At 37.6% G+C, this 25080-nt stretch overlaps 1 protein-coding gene, 1 long non-coding RNA gene and 1 pseudogene across 4 annotated transcripts; 1 reads left to right on the top strand and 2 right to left on the bottom strand.

The window, feature by feature from the left end:
• Positions 1 to 1020: 1020 nt before the first annotated feature.
• LOC110056712 (uncharacterized) lies at positions 1021 to 7469 on the bottom strand. The gene is made up of 2 exons (XR_016201814.1): positions 7202 to 7469; positions 1021 to 3911 (listed from the first exon to the last, which is right to left on the bottom strand). It is a non-coding gene; the product is annotated as an uncharacterized LOC110056712 (long non-coding RNA).
• Positions 7470 to 11375: 3906 nt separating this feature from the next.
• Positions 11376 to 16017, bottom strand: LOC110056709 (POU domain, class 4, transcription factor 3-like). Of its 2 annotated transcripts, XM_089272798.1 has the most exons (4): positions 15948 to 16017; positions 13730 to 13777; positions 13524 to 13553; positions 11376 to 13421 (listed from the first exon to the last, which is right to left on the bottom strand). In XM_089272798.1, exons 2-4 carry the CDS (start codon positions 13775 to 13777, stop codon positions 12618 to 12620), a joined length of 882 nt encoding a protein of 293 aa, XP_089128924.1. In that variant the 5' UTR covers positions 15948 to 16017; the 3' UTR covers positions 11376 to 12617. The 2 variants fall into 2 exon arrangements, with proteins under 2 accessions (XP_089128924.1, XP_020618882.1); XM_020763223.2 differs by lacking the exon at positions 15948 to 16017 and having other exon boundaries at positions 13730 to 15392.
• A 270-nt stretch (positions 16018 to 16287) lies between these two features.
• LOC110056711 (uncharacterized) lies at positions 16288 to 24372 on the top strand (annotated as a pseudogene). Its single transcript, XR_016201813.1, has 3 exons — positions 16288 to 16514; positions 21319 to 21346; positions 22925 to 24372. The product of XR_016201813.1 is annotated as an uncharacterized LOC110056711 (transcript).
• Positions 24373 to 25080: the final 708 nt, after the last annotated feature.

Below are 25080 nucleotides of genomic sequence, written 5' to 3'. Positions count from 1 at the left end.
GCGACCAGTCTCTTCGTGTAAACTCTTCAGAAGACTAGTTCAGGGACTATTCGCAGGGAATAGTCCCCTTGTGTGTGTCGACCGTGATGCCGCACTTACACCAACTAAACTAGTTTAACTAAATCAGGCTTAGGTTTTTTCCAATTTCTCGATTACGCTTTGCAGTCATTTTGGGAAGACAAATTGCAAATCCCCGTGCTAACTATTTTAATCAAACAGGATTTTACTTTGTTAAGTTGTGGGATATGTAAGGTGTGAGCAACTAATTTTTAATCTTGTTTAGTTAAACTACGTTCAAACATGTTTAACATGTTGGTGTCAACGGGGCACAATTTAATTTAAAAATAATTGGCACGTTAATGATAAGTTAAACAACCTTACTCGGTTTTTACTTTCCTATTTATCCATTATCTCGTCTGGTTATATCAGATGAGATAACGCACGAAAAGCAAATTGAGCGAGCTTTTAACCGGGCGAGAGGAAAACGGCGTAATAACGAGGTGTTTACAATACGGTGGCAGTCGTAGGCGGAGTTCCTCTGCAGTTGAAAGATGACCGGGTGACAGTACGTTATTGGCCAAAGTTTAGGGTTCAACCATATTTTTACGTTTTGGTTAACTATACAGCTGCCATATTTAACGTTGCGCACGGAGAAGTTTCTGGGACCCTTGAGAAGGAAAGCGGCCTTATTGTTGGCTTTATGGATGGATCATGAGGTCCGGGTTCGAGCACCGGACGGAGAAATTCTGTTGAGTTCTCGGGTAAGACACTTTACTCTCACAGCACCTCTCTACACCCAGCAGTATAAGCGAGTACCGGCGAGCAGTGAAAGTAGCCTGCCAAAATGCTGGAAGGGCGAGTTGTAAAGTTTTCTTTATTTCCAGGAAACCGGCGATAAGCTTCTGCAGTATCGGACAGTTTGGTCTGAGTTAGGCTGGATAGGTTCTCCCTAAGCTTTTATTTTTTATTTTTTATTTTTGGGTGGGGGGGGGGGGGGGGGGAGGGATAGGGGGAGAGGGGTGGTTGCGCGGGTATTGAGTCTAGGTCTGAGTGTGACTTTACCATTGCACTTTATAACTGTACAGACCCTTACGTGAAATAGCATCCACGTCTTTCCAGCAAGTTTATATTAGAAGTGACACAATGAGTTTTAACACACCCACAAGTAAAGAAAAGAACGCTTTTTTTCGAAACCAATTTTTATCATTCCAAGTGGAAATTTATTCCAAACAATAATTACTTTTAGATAATTAAGAATCGTTCTTACTACAAGTAACTGCATTTCACCAATTTATTTTTTTTGTTTGGCTTCATTTCCTCTGTAAAGGGAAAAGGATAAGTGATTAGCATAGTCTGTCGCTGTTTTTTGTCACAAACTGTGCAAAATAATTTGCTATTAAGATTAAATTAAGTTCAAGTGCTCTTTAGAAGATTTTTCGCATAGTTTACCTCCAGCGACAAATCGAGAATAAGATTTGGATCTAAGCCACATGGAATAAGAGCACACGTAACACCATGAATATTTAATAGTAGTCTGAAGTGACAGTCTTCATAGAAAATGCCAAATTATACACAAGATAACGGCAAGGCATGTAGTCCAGGACAAATTTCTCACCGTTCACCATAATAATATGATTTAAATTCTCTCAACTACTGCCACAAAAAATGTTTAGAGGCCGACAACAAAAATCCGCCTGTCTACATCAGTGCGTGCTTCTTCTGCTAAAGTTAAGTTCTGCAATCCGGCCTTGTCAAAAGTTTTGGCCCACTTCAACTTTTTACAAAAAATAATCTTATTTGGTCGTTACCTCCCTCTCCACAATCATACTATTCCAGCAATGCTCTGTGGCAAGGGGGTTGAGAAAATTGTTAAGTTGTGCAATCCTGGTCAAAAGTTTGGGACATTGCATTTTTTTGCAACAAATGGCCTAAGTTGGTTTTCACCTCCCTCTCCACAACCATAGCATTCAAGCAATGCTCTGGGGCAAGGGGGTTCAGAAAATTGTTAAGTTGTAGAATCCTAGTCAAAAGTTTGGGACACTGTACCCTTTTACAAAAGAAGGACCTCAGTTGGTCGTCACCTCCCTCTCCACAACCGTAATATGCCAACAACGCTTTGGGACAATTGGCATCAGAAAACTGAGTAACGATTTCACACTTCAAAGAAGTATCTCGTTGGGTGGCATTTTGTTGAATGTGCCAAGCACACGATAGTCCAGGATTGTTCTGATTTTCAGTCATTTCCTGTAACCTTTTCTGGCATTAGTCCATTAGTCCGTCGGTAGTATAGTTTGAAGTCGTTCTCAAAAGCATGATAGAATCGAGTTTTCGAATAAAAAAATAGGGTCCTCTGTATATACTGGATTCATGGGAGTTCAATGCCCGGGTGTTCAAAGCCCGATTAAGCTAAGTTAGTGAAACAATTTTGTAACTACTCGGTGAAGTTTTCTGTTTATATAGTTTGTCCTTCAGCTTTGAGTTTGAATAATCTCAAACTACTCAAAACATAGGCAGTGGAAAACATTTTTATACAAGGAAAATTAATATTTTGGTTAACTTTTAACCCTGGGTTAGCGTTAACTGGCTTTCGAACAACGCAGCCCAGTATGGTAAAATTGTTAAGTCGAGTCTTGACTGTGTTTTCACATTAGGCGAATATGAGATCGGTAACTGTGCGTTTTTGAAAACAGGAATGGAAGAAATAGAAACCTCCATTCTCATCAGTCGTTGTCAGTGAGTTTATACTTCCATCGTGATTATAATACTTTAAAAATAACCTTCTCCTCCTTAATGTTTACAAATATTAACCTCCTTGCTTTTGTTTATTGTGGATTTGCCAAAAGTACCGCTAAATGTCAGCCTTAAAGCAATTTACAGGTTAAGTGACATGCGTGGTTCAGCTGTCGTGTTTTGGCGCGAAAATCTGACTTGCTATTCAACACGACTGGCAAGTATCATGGTTGTCAACGCGGTACCTGTTAAAAAATCCTTTCATAAACGTTTTTCTGGCATCATTTACAGTTTTCACCAGTTTCCGTGCACATATCGATATATTCTTGGCTATTTAGTACTTTCTCAAATTAGGTTTTCGTTAACAGTCATTACCAGTTTCCGTGCACATATCGTCACATTCTTGGCTATTTAGTACTTTCTCAAATTAGGTTTTCGTTAACCTTCATTATAAGTTTCCGTGCATAACGCGACATTTTTCTGGCTATTTAGTCCTTTCTCAAGTTAGTTTTACGCTTGCTGTCATTACCAGTGTCCGCTCATATAGCGATATTTTAGTTCTTTCCGCGATAAGTTGTGTATAAGAAAAATGCAGATATCCTAGTAAACATATATTATATCTCCCAAAGGACCCTAGATTTGGAATGCCTCACCTATGCCATGCCATGAAGTATTATATACTAAAGTGCTTTTTGGCGCGTATTGTATAATTTTCTCTTTTTCTGTTTCCCTTCGTTTTTCCAAATCTCCACACACGTGCGTAAGAACATAAAGAAAGGTCTTCACGGGTTCTTTTAACTCTCTCTCATTATTTGGCTTCTATTCATATCCCTTTACGCCTATAATTTTCACTTTCCTGTATACTGGATAACAGAAACCAAAAATAAATAAATAGAAAGACAGAGCAAGGAGGAGGAACTTGCTTGTTGCGAGAAAAAGGGAAATGTGCCGGCGGTTTACCTCAACGGATTATCAAGCCATTTCTTGAGAGTAGATATACTCCAAATCTCTTTACGCTAACGCGATAAATAGAAAATAAAACAAGATAAGGAGCAAACTTAGATTCAGGATAAACGACATTTTAAAACATGAGTACCATATGAGGCTGCATTTTGACACAGTCTGATTTTGATGGAATATTAATCCTTCCATAAGGGGTAGACCAATTGTCAGTCTTCATGCTAATGAAACAAGCAAAACAAAACCAAGATAAGCATGTAGCTACCTAAGATTCAGAATGAACAACAGTTTGTAAACAAGACAAGTGTATTAAATTACCCTCAGTCATAGCTGGTTGAATTTGCTGGCGACATGCTAAGGGATCGCGTAAAACGCGACCGTGTAAAACGCGAAGTCAGTTGTAAGGTTCCACCAGACTGATATTAAACGTATTAACCTCTCTGAAACAATGGCAATTCTGGACAGTGCCATTGATTCTCAATTTAGCTCACTGAATGATTGTCGGCAGAGAAAAACAGTTTGAATAATCAGTCTAATACCCTGCAAGGACGAAAATGTATCCTGTTGATTGCAGCCTCTAGGACAAAGAAGATCTTCAGATCGACAAGAAAATATATGTAAAGAACAATCTCGAGATTTTCATGTTTAGACCCGTCCAAGTATATATCTGGCTGTCTAAGTTCTAAATTAGTCTCATTCTTTGTTCTAGTGTGCTTGACGACTTTGGTGAAGTTTTAAGATATGGTCTAGCATGTTTGTACGTTCCATCCATAGCTTAAAAGTATTTAGATAGGATAATTCGTTACACAACAATTACTTAAAATCTTACTAGATCTGTAAACTCTGTTATACTAAATGACTCATTTTAGCTAAGTCCAAATAAATAAATTTTAAAAGAGAAATCATCTGCAAAGAAATGCCGGCATTGGCTTATATGTAAAACAGTCTTTCTGACCTGAACTGGAGGAAAGTTAGTAGCTTTCAAATGAATATGAATCTCATAATGGAGAGTCAGGTTTTAAAACGTCAACTCTAGTTGGAAGAACTATTTCAAAATCGTTTTTGCAGTTGGAGTGACTTTTTATGGCCTCAAGTCGCTGATAAGTAATGACGATAATGATATTTCTCATCTTCAGGTGTAATAAATTAACAGTAATGACTGGAAAGAAGCATTACTCAATCTTGTTTTGTCCACAATGCATTCGATCCAGATGATACGAACAGCGCGTAATTTAAAACATCTGATTGTCATGTCACACCCTTTATTTGACTATTGAATTATCTTCTAGATTCATTCTGGAAATAACTGAGAATATTTTACATGGCATGAACAGTTATATGTAATAATCAGAACTATTATAGGCAAAGGGAAATTTCTTCGATAGTATTACTGCAAAATACACCGCCCCAGAATACAAAATCCAGCTTTACGCAATTATTTACCTACGTAACATTTTTCGCTGTAAGTTTAAAATTTTACAAGAGAACTTTCGAAATTGATGTATAACATGTTATTGGTAATGTTTGTGATGTGCATTCCACCATCATAAATAATTTCAAGTTTGGTTTGTTAAATCAATACATTTTGACAATCCCTCAAGATGTAGCGTAAATGTTTTCATTGAAGACTGTCCACATTGCTGCTAGCGAATATATAAACATGAAACTGGTAATGATGAGAAGTACTAAAGCATGTTAGCTAAGAAAGAATTAATAAAAAGAGAATGAAGGATTTGGAGTCATTGCACTTCAAGCTATGAACTTACTGATAAAAACCTGAAACAAAGTGGAACGCAGTTTTCAATGATAGGAGAAAATGGCAAGGTTGTGGTGAAACGTAAATTCATTGCAAACCGGATTTACTCCAAATTCATGCATTCTGATATCGTATCGAATTACTGATTTGAATTCCTCAATTCAATATTTCACCTATTTCAGTAACCTTTAGCAAAGAAAGGACATCTGTTAGCTGCATATATAGGCTTTTGTCACTCTTAATATAACGGTATTTAAATTCTATTGAACAACCTTTAAAATAACGTGGACAATCTCACGTATTTCCACCGCGACCTGTTCTGCGACATGTGACATAATTAGAAATATAAACGTTGGCGATTTACTATTGTTAAGATTCTAAGCAAACGGCGAGTACGCCATAAAAACCTGTGAGAATCTTTCCATATTTTGTCTGCCAGTTCTGAGTTGTATATTTGAAATTGCTCTTCAGTCGAATAGCTTTTAAATAAAGATTTAATGCTGCCTGTGGATGAACTGAACAACTTGGGGCGAGCGAGGTTCTGTGATTATGAAATAAATTGACTTCCTACGTCTTGCAAATTTCAAACCAAAGCACGTGAAATTGTTTGGTAGCACAGGTGGTTGTATGCTTCGCTATTTGGTGGCCGACCAGTCTATACAACAGGTATATATTACTCAAACTTAAAATCTCTCACTGCCCATTCAATTCATAAGCGGTATATCTTCGAAGAAACATCTTTACTCGGTGGCTCAAGGGCGGAATTATAAACAGTATAGTTTTAAACAGAATGGATAAAATAATACAAAATGTTCTACTTATTAGCGGAGTACTGCTAAGGAGTTTCATAAAACAATTTACTCTCATGTTAAAAGCTTACAGAGAATGTAAAAGCCCTTTCCCTTGAGTTAGTTTGATTTATATTTAAAGCTTGTTCTATTTTCGTCATCCTTTATTCTCGGAGCTTTCCTCCAGGCAGTAGTATAAGCTGTTATGATTCAAATTTTCCTCAGTAAATACAAAGACATTCGCGAGGCAGGTGGTTGGTTAAGTTTACTATTTCTTGTTGGAAGTATCACATGATATGATGTCCTCTCAAACTGTGAAAATTTTATGGTTATTTCTATAATGCAAATGCGAAGGTCGTCAGTATTGTTGGCCGTTCTTTGCTTTTTCGATATCGATCAGTATTATTATAAGTTCCTCGAAAAATTATCTAAACCAACGATTCATTCAACTGATATCACACGGTATACAAGACCTATATTGCACGTAGGATGTATGTGACAAATTTCGATATTCCACGTTTCGTGAATGAAATTTCCGTAATTCTTAGTTTTCCTTGGACAAATGAACTAGCTGGTAGAGATATATATTATATCTGCTGAAAAGCGTCATATTGACAAAATCTGCCGCTTTCTATTGACATGTATGTAGAGCGTCCTGACGAATAAGCTTGTCAAATGCAACAAAAGTTCAAAAACCGAAAACTGAAAATTATACACTTCATTACCATGGAATTTTCTTACAATGCGTTTTGCAGTCACTTCATTATCAGCCATTCTGTGTAAAATTTGCTTTAAGTTTAGAAATTTATGTGAGGAGAATAGACAATTACAATCCGTTTTCATTTTACACTCCGAGATCAGCTGGACACAAATATTATTTTGGCACAAGTTTTGCCTGTTAAGATATTTTGTGACATTTATGTCTTAGACTTTAAAAGTACTTCGATCTAAAATCACCCAATCTTACCTGATGAAGAATTTCGCTAAGCCTTGATCGGTGTGAAAATAGCTTGCCAGAGTTTCGGTATTTGAGTCGATGAACTCATCTGTTATCGACGCTTAATCTGTGTAGTACCGAAAACTTCACATTTCCTCATAACGAAACTCACGTTTATGTGGTGCTAATTATCAAGCGTTGACGCGACGCTTGTACTGAAGTTTAAATAATAAAAAGTGAAACTTGTCATGTCAAAGCCTTCGACACCATGTGCACCTTAAATGAGGATTGAAATATCTTGTTTTGTTCTGTCGTTCGGCGACTTACCTTTTTCTATCAATAAATAAAACCCTTGAACGCTTTAAAATTTCATAATTCTGATCTTTAGTTGTTTAAAGTTTACATGCTTTTAAGCATTCAACAGTCAATGAACTTGTAAAGAAGGTAAGAACCTTCAAATATTGGAGTGAAACCATTGCTGCAGTGCAGTTTGGCCACCATTTAAGTCGCTAATGTGATGAAAGGATTTCAAGTTAAAAACATTAAAATGCATGTACTGTAAGTAAAGTTCTTGCTTCACTGAGGAGAAATTTTAATTTCAATCTTTCTGTTTTATAAATTCATCTCTTCGCAATATATTTGACAAGGTTATATTTGACAACATGATTGTGCTCAGTTATTTAGCTTTTATTATATGTCATCCTCCACAGGTCAAAAACTGAACTTTTCCGATTGCGAGAAAACGCCATTATTAAAATTGCGCTGCATATTTCATGCGACATATACACAACTATAAAGGATTATTCTTGTAGTAATATGTTTTTTGAGCAATAGCTTAACAAAAATGCAAACATCGATGCAATTCTTCGACACATCTTACCTCAGTTACAAGAACTCCATTTTGTGTGGACTTGCATCTATTCCACAATTATTCTACAGCCTCAAAGTCGTATTCCTACATAATTAAAATTTTGTAGCTTCCAAATGTTAGCATGAAATATTTAAGTTGGTGGCTAATTTTATCTACTCGTAGCGTCGCTACAACTTTCTTATCTTCGTGTTTTCAGTTGCTTTTCATGTGAGCTGAGGTGTGGTAATTAATCGCCTTTGGGTTTGATGGCGACGGCACCAAAACGAAATTACAAAGTTTTTCAGTTTCGTCCTCGCATTATTGGAATTCAAAATACTTGCATTCTTCAATCGACACTCCAAAATGGAGTTTAGTAGCACTATTTCTGTGCGTGAGAGTGAAGTTTGTTTTTCATCGTATTGCAAGGCCAAGGATAAATTCAAAATGGCCGCCAGGAAGGACATAGGTCAGTGTTCAAGTCAAGAAAATTGACCTGAGACTGGAACCAGTTATGAAAGTACCTGCAAGTGTGTAGAGCATGAAACTATTACTTAATATTTTAGTAAATATTGAAATTTATTTCTCTGTAACATGAAATATCCTTAAAGCGTAAGACTGAGAGGTAGATGGGTTTTATTCCATACGAAAACTATTATTTTACTTTGTTTATATTTCCTCATTACCTCCTACCTCGCATAATCATGAATTCCGTTTGTTTTGGAAATATCAATTGAAAAGAATCTTCCATTACTATCCTTGGCAATAGAAAGCATGGATAGATTCTCTTTTCATTCTTTTAAAAAAAAACATAAGCTTCAATTTGTGACACATCCTGGCTGAAATAAACTCCATTTGTTGTATATTCGATTCTATGGAAATAAGAAAAGCGACGACACTTCAGTGTCAACAACGTCTACCCGTATAAGCTTTTGGAATACTTTGTAGTATCTTTTGCCGGGCCTTGGAACATGTTTGCCAACTTATTCATTGAACGAATCATCACTTAAAAATTTCGATGTTTGCGAGGAAGTCTATCTTTGTATCTCTCCCCTAGCGAGTCGTTGTAATTTTCGAGTTGACAGGTGTTGTAGGTTTCGCTTATGTGGTTCTGGCTTTCACACAGCTGACTGTTGCGTTTCTCAAAACAAGGATATTTTCGGACCGGGTGGAGACTTCACTTGGTCGCCGATAACGATGGAGCAAGTTTTCATCCTTTTCACATAGGTTTAGGCAACTTTTGTGTCACGAAGCACTAAAAATTCTTTTTATCAATTTTGGCCTTCCTTATTACGCTTATTTACGGTACTTTTATTTGGGAGTATAAATTATCTCCCAGAGCTTTTGAAGTTTAGTTCTATTTCATGTACCAGGTCCAAGACGAGGCAATGAAGGCACGTAGAATTAAACTCTGGTAACTAGAACGGAGGGTCCATTGAAAAAAACAACGGCAAGAAAGTGATGCTTCTTATTTCGCAAATTAGAAAAATTCCTTAATTTAACTAGCTTGGGTTATGAGGAGTTACTTTGTGCCCCTGGCTAAAACATGCAATATCTTCACCTCACGATACCAGTTTTATTTCATTTCACAAGGTCTTGTGTTCAATTTTTTTTTGTGAAATTTAGATATCATTTTTCATGATTTTTCATTTGAAAATACATGGCTCTCTTACCTAACGTATAGTCACCAATTCTTATTTTAGTTTTTTTTTATGTTTAGGTAGCTCATTGAAGCGATAGTCAGCATAAAAAACACGAGCCATTGTTGCAAAACTATTGCTTTTATTACTTCAAGCAAGGTTTAATTTAACCGGCCTCTGTAGAAAGCTCTTACAACTGTTCAAAAATTGCCGCTTCTACGATATTTTCAAACACTAGTTTATCATAATCCTTCTTCATATATTTCGTTACCTTCAATTTTACAGATGTGTCAAGGAAAATACCTGCGCACTTCTCTAGTTATCGTTTGTTCAAAGACTGGATTTTCGATTGAAGGCATAAACACGCACGGGAATAGCCAGTCTTGTTTATTCAGTTTACGGTAAAATTTTTATTGGAAGAGTTCTAATTAAGTGTCTCCAGCGAAGAGTATTATTTGGAGACGTCGGTCGTATGTAATACAACAACAGCTGCCTAGAAGTTCGTCTTTGTCTTGGGAGATGATCTCGTGTTGCGCTTTGTTAGCGTCGAAATTGTTTCGTTTTACTCGAGAAAAGCGCTTCCGTGAAAACTATCCTGGATTTAAAAACCTTCGGTAAAATAATTTCATTCCCCGAGGGCTTGGCTTTGTTTCATACAGGATTCTGTAGGCATAGTTTTGGAGTAATTAGTTTTTGAGGGATAGAACTTTTTGGTAGTATCATTTATAAACTAGCACGTGCGACCGCTTGAAACCACGAGAAAAAACAACGTGCTAACTGCCAACAATGCGGTAAATTTGACGACTTAAAAACGCGACACAAACGGGTCCGTGAGAGAAGATAGCCATTTACGATCCAAAAAATATGTTGCTTCTCAACTTCGGTGTTAGAGAAAGCGCAGGCTTTTGTGTAAATGTCATCGCGTTTGTTTTAAACGAATCAGCTCTGTTTTGGTCGTGGGCCGAATAGCGACACATTTCCATTTCCATCAAGGAATGGCGCCAGAATCGATTCGAACCTCGATTACATAAACTGTGGTTAAAACTTCTAAATACAACTTACTTCGTGAAATTATCATTTAAGTACGTATGGGAAATCTCAAAATGAAAATCCTAGCGGGAGATTGCAAGTTTCCATCCGCGCACCTGCTGAAAATGAAATAATTACTTTCAAACCAAGCCATTTCCCTTCAAAGTTGAAGGAGGGCATCTTACGCACTCGATTTCACGCATTTTCTCGATTTTAACGACGCTTCCAAAAAAATGTAAGAAGAAAATTCTCTCTAGAAATAGGAATAAAAGAGTTTAAAGTTCTCGCGTTGCAGCCACGTCACGTTCAGTTCGTTGATACTACGTAATGGCCTGGCGGTGGTTTCTTCTGCGCCTTTCACAAGATGCCGTCTTAAATTCCCAAAATTACTTCCCTTTTAATTTGCTTTTTCATTTTGTGGGTTTATGATATTATCTCGCTGACAAAATAACCGAAAAATGTCGTTCGGAAAGAACACAACGCGGTTTTTTCGAGCCAACTCGGTTTTCTCAGCAATAGTTTGCCATCAAAATCACCATTAGTTCACCAAACAACCTGTAAGACGGACAAAAAGCGACTGTTAATCAAGAAAGCCTTTGCCACAATGTACCACGCAAGGGAATTATAGATACGGGTGGTCTTAAACCAGCGCGCTACAAAAAGCAAAACAAATAAAAACGATTTCTCGTCTGTTTTCCTCGAACTCTTCAGTTTATTAAAACTTCTCGTCTTTTTAAGCACAATTCATTACAAATCTGGAAATTGAGAACACTGGTTTTCATTTTTATCCGGTCTTTCAGATAACGTAACCATCGACAACATTCCCGCAGCACCAGTGAGTTAAAAACGAAATAGAGATTCAGAAAATGACTTAAAATTGTGGTGCTAGCGGTAAAATTTGTACAGCGTTAATAAATATACATCGTAAAGATTAATTCATAAAAGTTTCCTCAACGTATAAAATTTCAAAATATATATTTAAATACATATACTTTCCGGGCCTATGCCATTATTTCTATCTAGCAGTAAGTTCTTTACTGAAGTGTTTGTAAGCAATTAAAAGGATGAATTTCATTGGACTGCACTGGCGAACAAAGCCAAACCCGGGCGCGTAATTGATGTCTGTGGTGGTTCTATTTGAAGAAAAACCGTTTGAAAAGCGATGGACGTTTTCATATTTGTTTTCACCTAATTTAACGATTTTCCGTCGTTCCACTGACTCTGTGCTAAACTAATAACGTCTTAACGGCTTTTCCTCACAAAGAACCTCCAAATTTACATAAATTGCAAGTAATACATTCAACTTTTCATAAATGGGGAAATTGATTTTGCCAAAAAGAAACAGGTGTAGGCGAAATAATTTCGGGCCTCATTATCATCAAACCTCGGGCCTTAAATCGAAACTCTTATCGTTACTTCGACGAAATTGTGGCAATATGAACTATGAATAATTTTACTACTGGCGGAAGTGATTCGTGCTTAGGAATTTCTTGCTTTAGTTGTTAAGCTAATAGGGTATACACTGAATATTATTTACCTGCGGGCTCTTAAGTTGTTCTCGACATGTTTCGTCGAGATAACGAAACGTCTTCCAATGCAATGCCCAGAGGCATCGCTTTCTAACGGAGTTCGTTTTCCACTCAAGGTAGAGCGCGTTCGTTCTTTAGAAAGACGCGAACTGCTATCTTATTTTTAAAACTGTTATAGCTTAATAGTAGCAGCAATAAAAATCAGGGCTTGCTTCATTCATTGACTCAAAAATTTTCGTTTATAATATAAATAAAATTCACCATTTGTAATTTACTCCAAATTGCTGTGGACCACTCGGTGTCTGCATCTGCGCTTACGTCGATCGATCCATGGAGCGATTTTTGCTGGGATTTCCGGCAGGAAATTCAATTCAGTTTTACTCCAGTTTTTTTTCGAGCCTTCAATGAACGGAGAATTTCATTCTTTTCTTCTTTTGTCGCTGGTTACAGAACCATACCCGCACGACATTTTTTGAAAGGTCTAGTTTTTCAGCGATTGAAGCAATCTTGTCGCTTGAAGGTCTTGGGTTCATCGCGAAGTAGGCCTCTAGCGAGCGCTTCTCGGCCGCACCAATCGATGTTCGCTTCCTCTTTTTATCCGAATTAGGAAGGAATTGGCTCGTTGTATTCTTACATTTGTACGCTTTCTCGGCCTCTTCTAGCCATGCTGTCAACACGGGTTTTAACGCCATCATGTTATTGTGGCTCAGTGTAAGCGACTCAAATCTACAAATCGTGGACTGGCTCAAAGACCCTACGCCAGGGATTTTCAAATGTGCTAGTGCGGCGCCCACGTCCGCTTGAGTAACGCCGAGCTTGATTCGTCTTTGTTTGAAGCGTTCTGCAAACCACTCTAGCTCTCGCGGGTTCATTACATCGTCGCTACTGGCCGCCACGCTAATAGCGGAATGGATAGCTGAGTGTAAAGAGTGCACAGGCGTGGCGGTGACTGGCGATGGCGTTTCAAACGGTTTATCAAACGCAGACTCGCTTACTGTTGGCTGCAGCGAGGCCGAGATTTGATCCAGAATGTCGTGCGCATCATATGTGCTCGTGTCGTGCCCGTGAGTCGAGTGGTAGCTGTGCAAACTTGTGAAGCCGGACGCTTTGTTTGGCTTCGTCGAGAGATATTTGGGCATCGGCTCGAGCTGCGAGGCGGAGAGTAGGTGCGAGTCATCAAATCCATCAAATACACTTGGAGGAATCTACAATGCAGGAAGGGAAAAACGATGTTTAAGCACCAGAGTGTAATGTTGACTAACGGAAATGAATTCGATCAAGTTGTATTTATTTTATTTATCACATACCAGGTTGTTAGATCTTGACGGGAAAGACAGCTATAACAAGAAAGAATAAAAATATTAATTTGAAATTGTTCAAGTCAGAGAAATAGTTTTAGATGATGAAAATTGCGAGCGAGCGGACGAGCGAACGCCTTTACGCGAGACCGAGCGGCCGACGCGCGAACGCAAACATTACAAAAAGCATCAAATAAAAATTTCAGAATAAATACCGAGTGAGTAGATCCACGAATCGAGGGTATCCAGCTTGGCTCATTCATCTGACCTCCGGAAAGCGAAGAATTAGAGTAAGAAATACCATTAGAATGAGAAATAGGTACTCGAGATGACAGAGGAGGACTTAAAGTCTTATTCAATAAACTGTCGCGATTCATCTCGGAGACGTTCACTGCGAACTGAAGCCTGCTAGCATGGCGTGAAAATGTTCTTAAATGCAGTGAGAGTGCCCGTAAAGAAAGAGACAATCATTATCATTGTGTTAACAACATTTGCACTTCACATGCACCTGTTTCCAAACCCATGCGCAAGCGCAGTTTAAAAATTAATACTGCGCGTGCGTATAACGGCAGCTGAACCTGTCCGAGTTGACACGGTCGTGAGTTCCAGCTCTCGGCTGACCCGGTTCGCTGGGAAAAAATAACTCATTCATGAAACATCTGCGGGGGGAAATTGATAACAAAAAATTTCGGCAATCACCAGTTACGGGTATCTTTTCAAGGCCTGACAAGATTAGCACCGGTCTAAACAACTAGTGGAATTTGGGGGAATTATAACTGCGTAGTTCTATCAAACGTTCGCGGCAATTTTTCGTCTCCGTAGCTTTGGAGCGAGATTTTTCCAAGCGGTATCCATGCGTGAAGTTGTGTGTTGAAGTGTAACATTTTTGTTACCAACAAATCGGCTTGAGACAATTAATCCCTTTATTAAAATTCATTAACGCACTTACAGTCTCCCCTCAATAAAGAAGAGAACCAATGAACGCGGTTTCTTGCCAATTTCCAATTCAAGTGTAATCGGGTTATTGTTTGGCACACGCCACACACGTGTAAGGGGTAGCCCATTGCTATAGCGCCATTGGCCACCAAACTAAACCTTTCTGGACGTGTAGAATTAGTTTGATGAATGAACTAAGCCCTATATTAATGAATTCTGCTGGAAAGAAGATAATTACGAAGGTTATCACTTTTCATTGGTTAAGAATTAATATTGGCAAAACAAACTTCGCGGAGCTAATGATGGTAAACTACATGAAAGTGAAACTAACAGAGCGCAGAATTGGACGTATTGTTGTCAGAGTTTTAAATTCGTCCTTTCGTGAATGCGCAATCATTACCTTTTGCGTTGTGTACGTGAATTCACTCATTACCATCAAGCGAAAGACGTGTTCGTTTTTATCTTTTTTCCCGGCTGATTACTCGGCGTGAGATAGAATTTTTGGGCTCTCATGCAAAGCATTATTGGCACACGGCGGCAAGCTTTTATTCGCCAAGGAACTTCAAAACATTGCAACTATACAACTAGGAACTGAATATGACAGATTGTTCTCGCTCCGCCCTTAGCTTAATAGTCCTGCTCGCTAAAAAGGAAAAAAAAGAATCGACATTGACGGTAATTGAACTTGACGTGGTAATGGAAAATTCTTCGGTTTTCTTAGCCTATGATGTAAAGCCGCATTAATTTTTTTTTTAAGTCGAGCGAATGTTTTGGATTAAAAGCACTCTAGTTTTATTCATTGAAAGTTCCTTTTTACGCAAAAAAATTTAAAATCTTTAGTTCCATCTTGTGATTATTCTGTCTTGATTAAAAATGTTTTCCATTTTCTTGGAAATATTTTAAGATCTTTCTGGGTTATTTCCGATTTATTCGACGGAATGATAACTAATCTGAAAGAGCTTTTCAAGAATTTGCCTGCTGACGTGTTGTGTGAAATTCCGAGAAATTCTGACAGGACGTAGTAGTAATCGCCAACTTCTCTTTCTGCAGAGCTTATCTGACGCAAATTACACATACAATGGAAATCGTTGTGATTCTAATACCCATATAGGTCTGATATAATGGAGACGATAACAAATGAAGCTATGTTTACCAGATGTCAATCCCAGCTGTCCTTTGTTCAAGAAATACTGGGTTTTTCGTTTTATAGGCAAACTTAAATAGTGAATTCTTTTTCTTTCCTCTGGAACGCCTTTCAACGATTTCCCAGAGTCGTGCAGTCTTCAAGGACTTCTGTTATGCTCTCCAAATAATCTCCCAGTGAGAAAATGATTGCCAATGCAAATTTCCCAATTTTTTTCAACACAGTGTTGATAAAATGCTAATTGCTTATATTTGAATTATTTTCTAGGTCTAAGCGGCAAAACGCGAACCCAAACAAGGCGAAAAAAAGTGTATTCAATACCAAGACAGAAAGGGAAAATATAAGATACACACCTAACCCCAATCTTTGAGGGAGTCCATTATCTCCCGGCGCCGCCTTTGATGAAGGCATCTTGATTCACTTGGTCGATTTTCCGCCATTTTAGAAAATTTCCCAAGCGCAACTACCAAAACTTGACTCGTCGTAAAAGAAGCGAAGTTCTCTTTTCGCCGCTTTCTGTGAAACCCTTAACGCCGAGAGAAGAAAACACGTATCCTCGTAAAAATTAATGTTTTCTACTTTTATTATGTAAAACTCTATCAAGTATTCCATTAAAAATAGACGGTTTTGCCATGCAGTGTGTACATGACCGTACATAACTGAACAGCTTTCGAGGTGCAGCGATATTCATGTATGCATACCAGCGCTATCAACGTTAACAAATCTTTACAAAGCTTCCACGGAAACGGCAAAGAACAAATACGCGTCGAAATAACTACGGATTACCGCGACCTCTCGCGCTTACTGTTCGAGGGTGACAACGTTCATAACGAATTTTCTTCATGGTGCGTTTACGAGGCTATCAGTTAACCGCAAAGAACTCACTCACACGAGAAAAAAAATTAAAACAACAATCATAGGTAAGAAACATTTAACATATCTATATTTTCAAAATAAGCTAAAGTAGAACGACTCTTCAAAGTGTAATCAAGCGAGCGTAGTTTTCACCTTGACGAATACCAAAGATCTAATTACCATTTTTACGTGAATTGGACTCTCGAGTCATTCGTCTTATCGTTGTTTTTTTCTACCTATTTCCTTATCCCCTGTGGTTCTATAATTACGTCCAAGAAAGAAAAGTTTTTATTTACTGTATAGCCGCAACCAATGAGATAGAAACTCGATTATCACCGCGACGAAAAACGTTTGATTGAGGAAGCTTAGAAAAAAGAGTTCATGTTGCCGATGCAAAATATTCTTGCATAGACATGCCATGTAATTAAATCCATCCATAGAACATTACGATAATTCAATTTTATTTTAGCCTTCGCTTTAAAACCGAGAACAGTTTCTTAGTTTTATGTTAAGCTAATATCTAAAAGCCTACATTTCTACGAAATTATAGTGTTGCGAAATCGCATATTCTATTTTGGTTCGAGCAAACAATAATGCAACCCTAAGAAACCAGAATTCACCGAACTGGTGCTGCTTTGCTTCACAAGGGTGGACGGCAGGTGCTGTGTTTGACAACCATGCAACTGGTATACAGGAATAGATGTAAAATGGAAATGGCCATTTTTTATTTCTCAGAGGCCATTTTTTACGGGACATAGCGTTTTGAAGTAGTTTGAAATCTGAACCAGCTCTAATGTTTCCCACCAATTCAATAGCGCATGAATTTTGGTGATTTCTTTGTTTTCGTTTTTCTTCACGGTTGTTGGTGTTTTTCCACGCGGTCCACCATGGTTCGTTTTCTGCACTCTACGTTTTATGCTTTACTTGTCTCAAGAGTGAAAATGTTCGGTATTCTGTGAATTTTGCTGACTAATTCTTTCCATTTTTGATAGCTTTCAAAATATATCGCGAGTAGAAACAAGTGAATTAAATATACTTCTTATCTCAAACACGTTTTTATTTTAAATATTGTACAACGACACTACCAGAAAACATGCAATGCTTACAAAAACCTAGGTTGCCATTCGAAAATCTTCAGGAATTTTAGGGAGACACTTTGAAAAGCTCCAAAACATTTACATATACTTAAACGTTAATTTCCAAAACTAGGAAACACAGAAAAGCAAAGACAACGTCTTAGTATTAATCTGCTCCAAGGGAAAGTATAGTAGATTTTATCAGTGATATGAAAAACACTCTCTTATCGTTTAATTTGCAAATAGTCACGTTTTTTTATTCGATAGAAGTGAACATGGAAAATGTTCCAGTGTTAGGAAACCGCGTTTCTTGTAGAGGTAATTGAGAGATTTTCGTATTTTCAATATCCACTTTCCGCTAAGTTGTAAGAGCGACCGTTGTAGATGTTATGTAACAGATATATGAGTAAAACCAATGTCTGATAACAGTTGTAATAACAAAACCAAATCCTTGCTTTTAAAAGATACGTCCAAGAAAAAGGGAAACGCCTCTGATGGCTTACTTCTTCATTAACTGGGCTTGATCTGGCGAAATGTTTAAAACCACACACGTTATGAGATCATGTGTATGAATACAAGCAAAGCAAAACTAAAATCGCTGTGAAGGAAATTTATATGCTGAGCAGAAATTGTTGGGGCTTGTGGTCGTTGGCCCCTTGGAAAAAATATATATGTTATAGAGTTTGGCTCTAGTAGAAAACTACAGTATTAAAGTATTTTCTAGACTCTTTTTGTACACCATATAGGGCGTGATTTATTTTCTCATGGAACAAGTGTCACGGTTTTTAAATTAGGGTCTGAGAAAATCTACCCCCAATAGCTGCCTTAAAAATGATACAACGCTTCTGCTTAGGTGTTCTCGTTCCACTTCTATAATGCGAGTGTTTTTATGAGATGATTTTTAATATTGTTGCTCTTGCTCTATTTACTTTGAGTTGAAATCGCAATAACGTTTCACACAGGAAGAAATTATTTCCGTGCAAATTATTTAAACCAAATTCTTAATTAAAGATTGTTAAGTTTTTATTCTAAAGTGATCTCTTTGAAATAAAAATTCGCTCATTGACGCCGGTATTCTTAAACATCTTCCTTCTCCGCAAAAGAAAGAATCTTATAAGGGGAAGCTTTAGTCTTTCTTCCAAAGAATGCTGAACGTAAAATGTCTGAGGAAATGTTTGTCATAAACCGATGAGAAAGATTATATTGTAACCCCGAGGCGTGGAATTGCGCCCATTGTGAAGCTATAAAATTATATCATTGTTTAAATAGTTTATTTTCTCATAAGCGAGATTGTTTACGCAATTAATTTGTTAGTTGACTATAGAGAGCCTTAATTTTATTGGTATATGGTTTTCATAGGATGAAAAACCTCAATCCTTGAATTGCTATCGGTTTCGTTTGAATCTTATATATATGCTATCGTTGTCGTTGGCATAATCCTTGAGATTTTTAAAATTCTAGCTTTGGATGTGCTAAGCCTCATTTGTAAGATATTAAATCAAAGTCTTAGCAGGTGGCCATGGGAGAAAAGGAATTATGATCTATATGCTAGACACGGTGCGATAAGCTCATCAGTAAGAAACGAAGTATTCAAACCGCCTGGAGCTTTAGATGAACTTTCTCTTTAGCTCAATGGCTGTATATACTGAAACGACCTGCGTGAGCAAATATCACATTTGTATCTATTTTTATAAGATTGAGACTTTCAATGACAAAAAGGTGATGGAAGTAGGTTGTATTGTTGAATCTGTCTCCTGTCTGATATCACTTGATTTGTACGGTTTTGTAATTCACTTTGATACACTGCAACGCAATTTTTTTCTGCCTAGCTTAGGAGTGAAAGTTGGCGTGAAATAACAGTCGTGTCTATGGTAGTGCGGTGCTGGTTGCTAGGCGTCAAAGCACATGTATGTAGAAAAACCATGCATGTGCATAGTAAAGCGTCTGCCTCTAACAACCAGTAGCCGGTGACTTCTCTGTGTCCAAGCGACACAGCTTGCGTAGCAAAGAAGCCGATCAACAGTCTCCGACACAAAACACAAAAAGCAAAATCAAACTTGTCTGGAAATCTTCCACATTGTTCTGTTTTACGAGAAACAGGTTCCTTAGCGCTAAGAGCATTGTTCGTGCTCTTATATGAACTGATGGCGTGGCTTTCAAAAAATTGCTTAATCAATCAAACGACGATTTTCAGACAATAGGACGAAGAAATTTCATTTAAAGTCACATTCCGTGACTAAACGCAAAATAACTGCACATGTAAACGAACAGTGCAATTAAAAACAGGCTTTCAGAAATGCGAAAAAACACGTGGTCTCTCTACTGTGTTACCATAAACATTTTAGCCACAATACAAACACAAAAGGAAGACTAACTATTCACTGCAAGTGAAATATCGACGGGAAATATCCATTGGTTAGTGAATGGAAAGATCGTGCAAAACCATCTTTCTAGTAATCTTCTATACTTTTCGCTTATTGTACTTCATAATCTGCTGGGGTCATTTTGCACTGATTCAACTCTTTCATTCCCATTAAAGCTGTTCTAGATTAGACCAACGAGCTCAGTTTGACGGTTCGGACAATTTTTAGAACCAGTTGCTTCTCGTCTAGCATGAATGAAAATTTCAGAAGTATTTCACTTCTGCCTTTCAACTGCTTCTTCTATGTAAATGGCTGATAAATAGCTATGGCTGTGGCCTTTTGTTTACTCAAATCGTTAAAACTGCGGGCATCATAAAGAGAATGAATGCACTTATTTAGTCCTTGCGAACAACATCCCTAATACCCTTGCTTCTGATTTATTTCAAAGTTTTCTTCTTTTGCCTTTCATCCATGCATGCTTTATATCGTATACCGTGGGCTGAGAACAAGCTAAGTTATTAGTTTTTGAAGAAAATGTTGTACTACATCTATGTTTCAGTTGCTATTTATAAAATTGAATTTCATCATGGTCAATTAACCAACGTAGAAGTTTGTAAAGTTGACGTTTCGAGCCCACATTAGCTCGTCGTCAGAACACTTCGCTCAGGTCTTATGTGCATACATGAGAGGAAAATAGGTCAACTCTCTCATTCCAGCTTGATCTTAGGCTGTAAGCGCAACCGAACATGCAAAAAGGTAACTTATGTCATATAGGAGTTAACTTTTATTCACTGTATGGAGCTACAAGGCCTTAAAACATTTACCAGCTGGGACCTGCTGTTTAACCTCAATTTACAGCTGGTTGTCTTACTTTGTATTTTTAAAACAAGAAGGAATAGTCGAATCGGTTTAAAATCGTACGGGTATAAATTGTGTTTATCGTAACGCAACTCTGCGCTCTTGTTTTTCATTTGTCTCGTCTAAATAATTCCCATGATCTCTAATGCAATCTTATGCCTTTCTTTAGGTTTGATAGATTAACCAGGCAATGTAAATTCTACAACCTACCCTCTTCTTGTTTAAAGCACGCCTGCGTATTTCTACAATCGGCTATGAAGTCCCTGATTAATTTCAAATTTACTACCTTGTTTAGGTGCACCGAGAACACATCCCGGCAACATTTGATGATTTTCAGTTTCTAATCTTGTCACCTGTGTACAGCTTGTCCGCTCCTTGTAGGGACACCTCGATATTGCGGAGAGTTCAGTTGCTTCCAGAGACATTAGAATTCATAATTTCTCAAACTCTATAATACAGACACTTCCAAAACACGGACACTTAACTTCAACCAAAGTGTAAATATCACTTTACAAATACAGACACTTAACTTCAACTTGAGTGTTAATGTCACTTTTTAAATTCTTTTTCAGATAGTTTGGTTTCCCTGTCTCAGAAGATGTAAGTATGAGCGATCTCTTGAAGTTATTCATCCGAGTTACCGTTCAGTAAAGGTTTGTAATGAAATAAAGACCATGGTCTAAATCCTATCCATGTGTGAGCTCAGTGTGTACAATCATTTAAAATACGGTCAATAGTCCTACATTTTTCTGCAACCTGCTGAATTTTCCTGTGCAAGCGACTTTTACATAATTGTCCTTGCAAATGTCTTAGTTGCAAGTAAAAAAAAAACAAAAAAACAGTTGGTTACAGTCTCTAAAGCCGTTGCTTCAAGTGGAATTAAAACACGTTACGGTCATATTTTGTTATGAATTAGCTTCTTCTTACTCTGAAACCAAAAATATTCAGCTACACACTAGCCACGAACAATATATTATCACAAGTAACTGTCAACTTTTATTTTCAAAGTAAATTTCTCGACAATTAACTTTACTGCCGTCTAAAATGACAAGCTGACAACAATCTACCCCCAGCGGTTCAGTGCAAATGGCAATTCTTTTATTTAAATTACCCCCATCACTGCCTAAACGCTCACTTCAATTTTGAGATTTTGAGAAGAACATAATTTTGAAACCATTGAAACGATTTCTGGATTGTTTACTGTATAGTTAAATATTTTTGGTTTCAGAGTAAGAAGGAGCGAACTCATAATAAAATATGTCAAATATTCCACTTTAACCAACTGTTTTTAAACTTACCTTCTAAACCAGGAGATTTGCAAGGATAATTATGTGAAAGTAGCCTATTCTTCGCCGGGGAAGCGAAATTTCTCGACAATGAACCTGAAATCGTCTTAAATAAGGAGTTAATCGTCTCTGGAACAGCAATCCACCACCAGCAGTTCAGTACAAATGGCTGTTCTTTTTTAAAATTACCCCCATGACTGCCTAAATGCTCGCGTCGATTTTCAGATGTTGAGAAGAATATCATTTTGTTACCACTGTAACGGTTTCTTGATTTTACTTATTTAGTTGAATATTTTTGGTTTCAGAGTAAAAAGTAGCGTACTCATAATAAAATATGACCGAAACCTGTTTTAATTCCACTTTAACCTACTAAGAGACTATGAATTAGTCTCTTGAACCAACTAAGTGTTTTAAAACTTTTCTTGTCAGCCAAGACATTTACAAGGATAATTATCCAAAACTGGTTTGTAACACAGGAATTGAAATACAGTTCCAAATTGCGGGGAATTCGAAATAACCGAGTTTGAATTAGCGAGGTCCAACTGTATTACATACATACAGCCTATTCTCCCAAAGAGCGAAACTTATGAAACAACATGTGGCTGTCTTCAGATCAACATCAAGATTCAGTTTATGCTTTTTAGATAGAGTGGCCAGTCAAGATTATGTTTGCTTTGACAATTTTTAAGCATTTTCTGTCTAGAAATAAGAAGGTATTTCAACGATGAAATAAAATTTGCTCTATACCGTTTTCATATTAAGTAGTTCGTGTTTTCTTGAAAAAAGGGGTAAAACTATTGGCTACGAATAATTGTCGTCATTTAGTAAAAAGGTTTATGGTTTTAGCTTGATTTACTAACAAATGAATTTTTCATTGCTCTTTCTCATGCAGAGAAATGCAAAATCTGAGTGTAATTTGGCCCTTTCTCCACAAGTTCAGCCACATCAAAATCGCTGCCATATACATTTGACAATAAAAGCGACGAGCTTGTCATTTCAGGAGGTGGTAGTGAAAGCTGTCGCTGTCCCACAAACCATGAGAAGCAGATGGCCGATTCCTGGAAAATCAACCTCACTTTTGGACACCTGTCCATTTCACCGCCGAACGGCCGTGATAAAAAGCAACTTCAAATTGCGAGGTCGATTATGCTTAAATTAAATGGGATTCGTTTTACATGTAGTTTCTACAAGTGAAATAAACTATTGCTTAGATAGATTTTCTTCAGTTAAGGTGGACTATAACAAGAGCGAGAGAGGATAATCTCTTGACAGAAGGAATATTTGAAATGTTAAGTAAATAAATTTTACAACCACGAAACAGGAGTTATTAAAAATCATCACCGACAATCGTTTCAGAGAGCTTTTACGACCGACAAAGAATTATAGCCCGAAATTTCAGTAATTGCCGCCCTCAGTTCGGCGTAACCCCTGAAGGGTGACGTGGGTTCTGAGCGAAATGTAGATGATCGATTATTAAAAGTATCTGTCCTAGTTTTAATTTCGTGTGGTCAAAATACGAGACGAGAGGGAACTGAATCTGAGGGATAATGAAGTGGGTTTTCAACACGTTGTATTGAAATGAAGAAACCTGCTTTGCACGTTGTTTGCTCTGATATGTACGACGCTGTAGCTCTTGGGCGTAAACTTAAGATCTTGGTCATAACATTTCAGTGCCAAAGTGGCTGTTGACCAAAAGCTATTTTTACAATCATGTCATGATCAATTAGAGGACAGACGGACAAGAGGCCGAGGCCAGGCGAGTGTGTTAATAGGACACGTTCGATATACATGTATCAATATTCTAACATGGCTCCGAGGCTTTCAGGAGAAAATTCTATCTTTGGTGTTGTTTTCTTTGTATCCAAGTCTCTTTTGGGAATTAAGAGAAAAAAGAAACTTAAAAAATTTACAATTTTGATCCGAAAACCTCGGAGCCATGTTAGAATATTGAAATATGGAACGTGACCTATTAATGACAATACTTTGACATGACATGTACATGTAACGGTTTGAATTCGTGAGGTAAAACTTTGGCATTATTCCTGGGGGCGGGTTATTATCGCCCCGGCTTATTTTGCATATGCTTTTTATCGACACTGGTTTTCTTGTGTTTAGATCTATGTAAACCAATTTACGAGATGCACTTTGTCATCTTTGTTTCTTTGGACTCACACCAGGGCCCGTTTCCCTCAAACCCCGGAAACTTATCGGGCCCGCAAAGCCATTTTTTAATTAATCTGTATCTAAAAACAGAGAGGAGTATAAGCCTGAAACGTATTGCATGAAAAGAACCTCTGTTCATATTAAGAATGTGTAAATAAAACAGTTCTGTAATCGTAAGGTTTGAGATTTTGCTACGGCCTCAGTTCTGGGTGCGAAAACATTTCGGGACCTTCGAGGAACGAGCTCCAGTTCCCTTGAAATTGGTGTAGAGTAACAACGGGTTGTGACATCATGTTATATTGTAGACCTAACCTTTCACCGACGAGAGGTATCGGAACTCTTGAGAGGGGAACTAAGGTCTCAAAGTTTAATCCACTACCACTCCTTCTTCAACTTCTACTAAATGCAACTTTACAATGCACCCACTTTTATGTCAACTCTTTCTGCGCCCGAGACTCTTGCCAGAGGTAAATCAGGTGGAACAAAACAAGGTAGCCGGATGTTAATCTGAAACGAACGCAGCTGACTTGATAAGGCAAGCAGAGATTAACCAACTGAAAACTAGAAAAAATGGAATAATCTTTGGCAAAACCTAAACCTTGGACCTGTCTCCGGAAGGTAGAATCCAAGGTCGCGAGAACACAACATGTACACAGGTCAACGCCCGAACATAAAGTTCTAGAATGAAACGTTTCCAAGGCAAACGGAGGAGGCGTTCAAGAATTGAGTGTTCCACGTATGTGGGTTAACCTTGGCTTGCCAAAACTAAGCTTTCTTAGAAATATGATCTCGAAATAATTGGCTCCTCAACAAGATTATCAAATGGTACATCTTACCATTTAATTAGACTTTAACTGGAATTGTTTCTCGACGATGAAGTCAATA

Source organism: Orbicella faveolata, unplaced genomic scaffold, assembly GCF_042242905.1.
Source record: "Orbicella faveolata isolate gen_17 unplaced genomic scaffold, um_ofav_v1 contig_35, whole genome shotgun sequence".
Classification (NCBI taxonomy): Eukaryota; Metazoa; Cnidaria; class Anthozoa; order Scleractinia; family Merulinidae; genus Orbicella; species Orbicella faveolata.
The sequence above is the reverse complement of the archived record's forward strand: the minus strand, read 5'-3'. Positions and strand labels throughout refer to the sequence as shown.

Coding starts and splice junctions, on each gene's coding strand:
- LOC110056709 (XM_020763223.2), bottom strand. CDS start 13,891: ATGAATCGCGACAGTTTATTGAATAAGACTTTAAGTCCTCCTCTGTCA. Junction 13,554..13,729: donor TTCGTGGATCTACTCACTCG/GTATTTATTCTG, acceptor TTCTTGTTATAG/CTGTCTTTCCCGTCAAGATC. Junction 13,422..13,523: donor CGTCAAGATCTAACAACCTG/GTATGTGATAAA, acceptor CCTGCATTGTAG/ATTCCTCCAAGTGTATTTGA.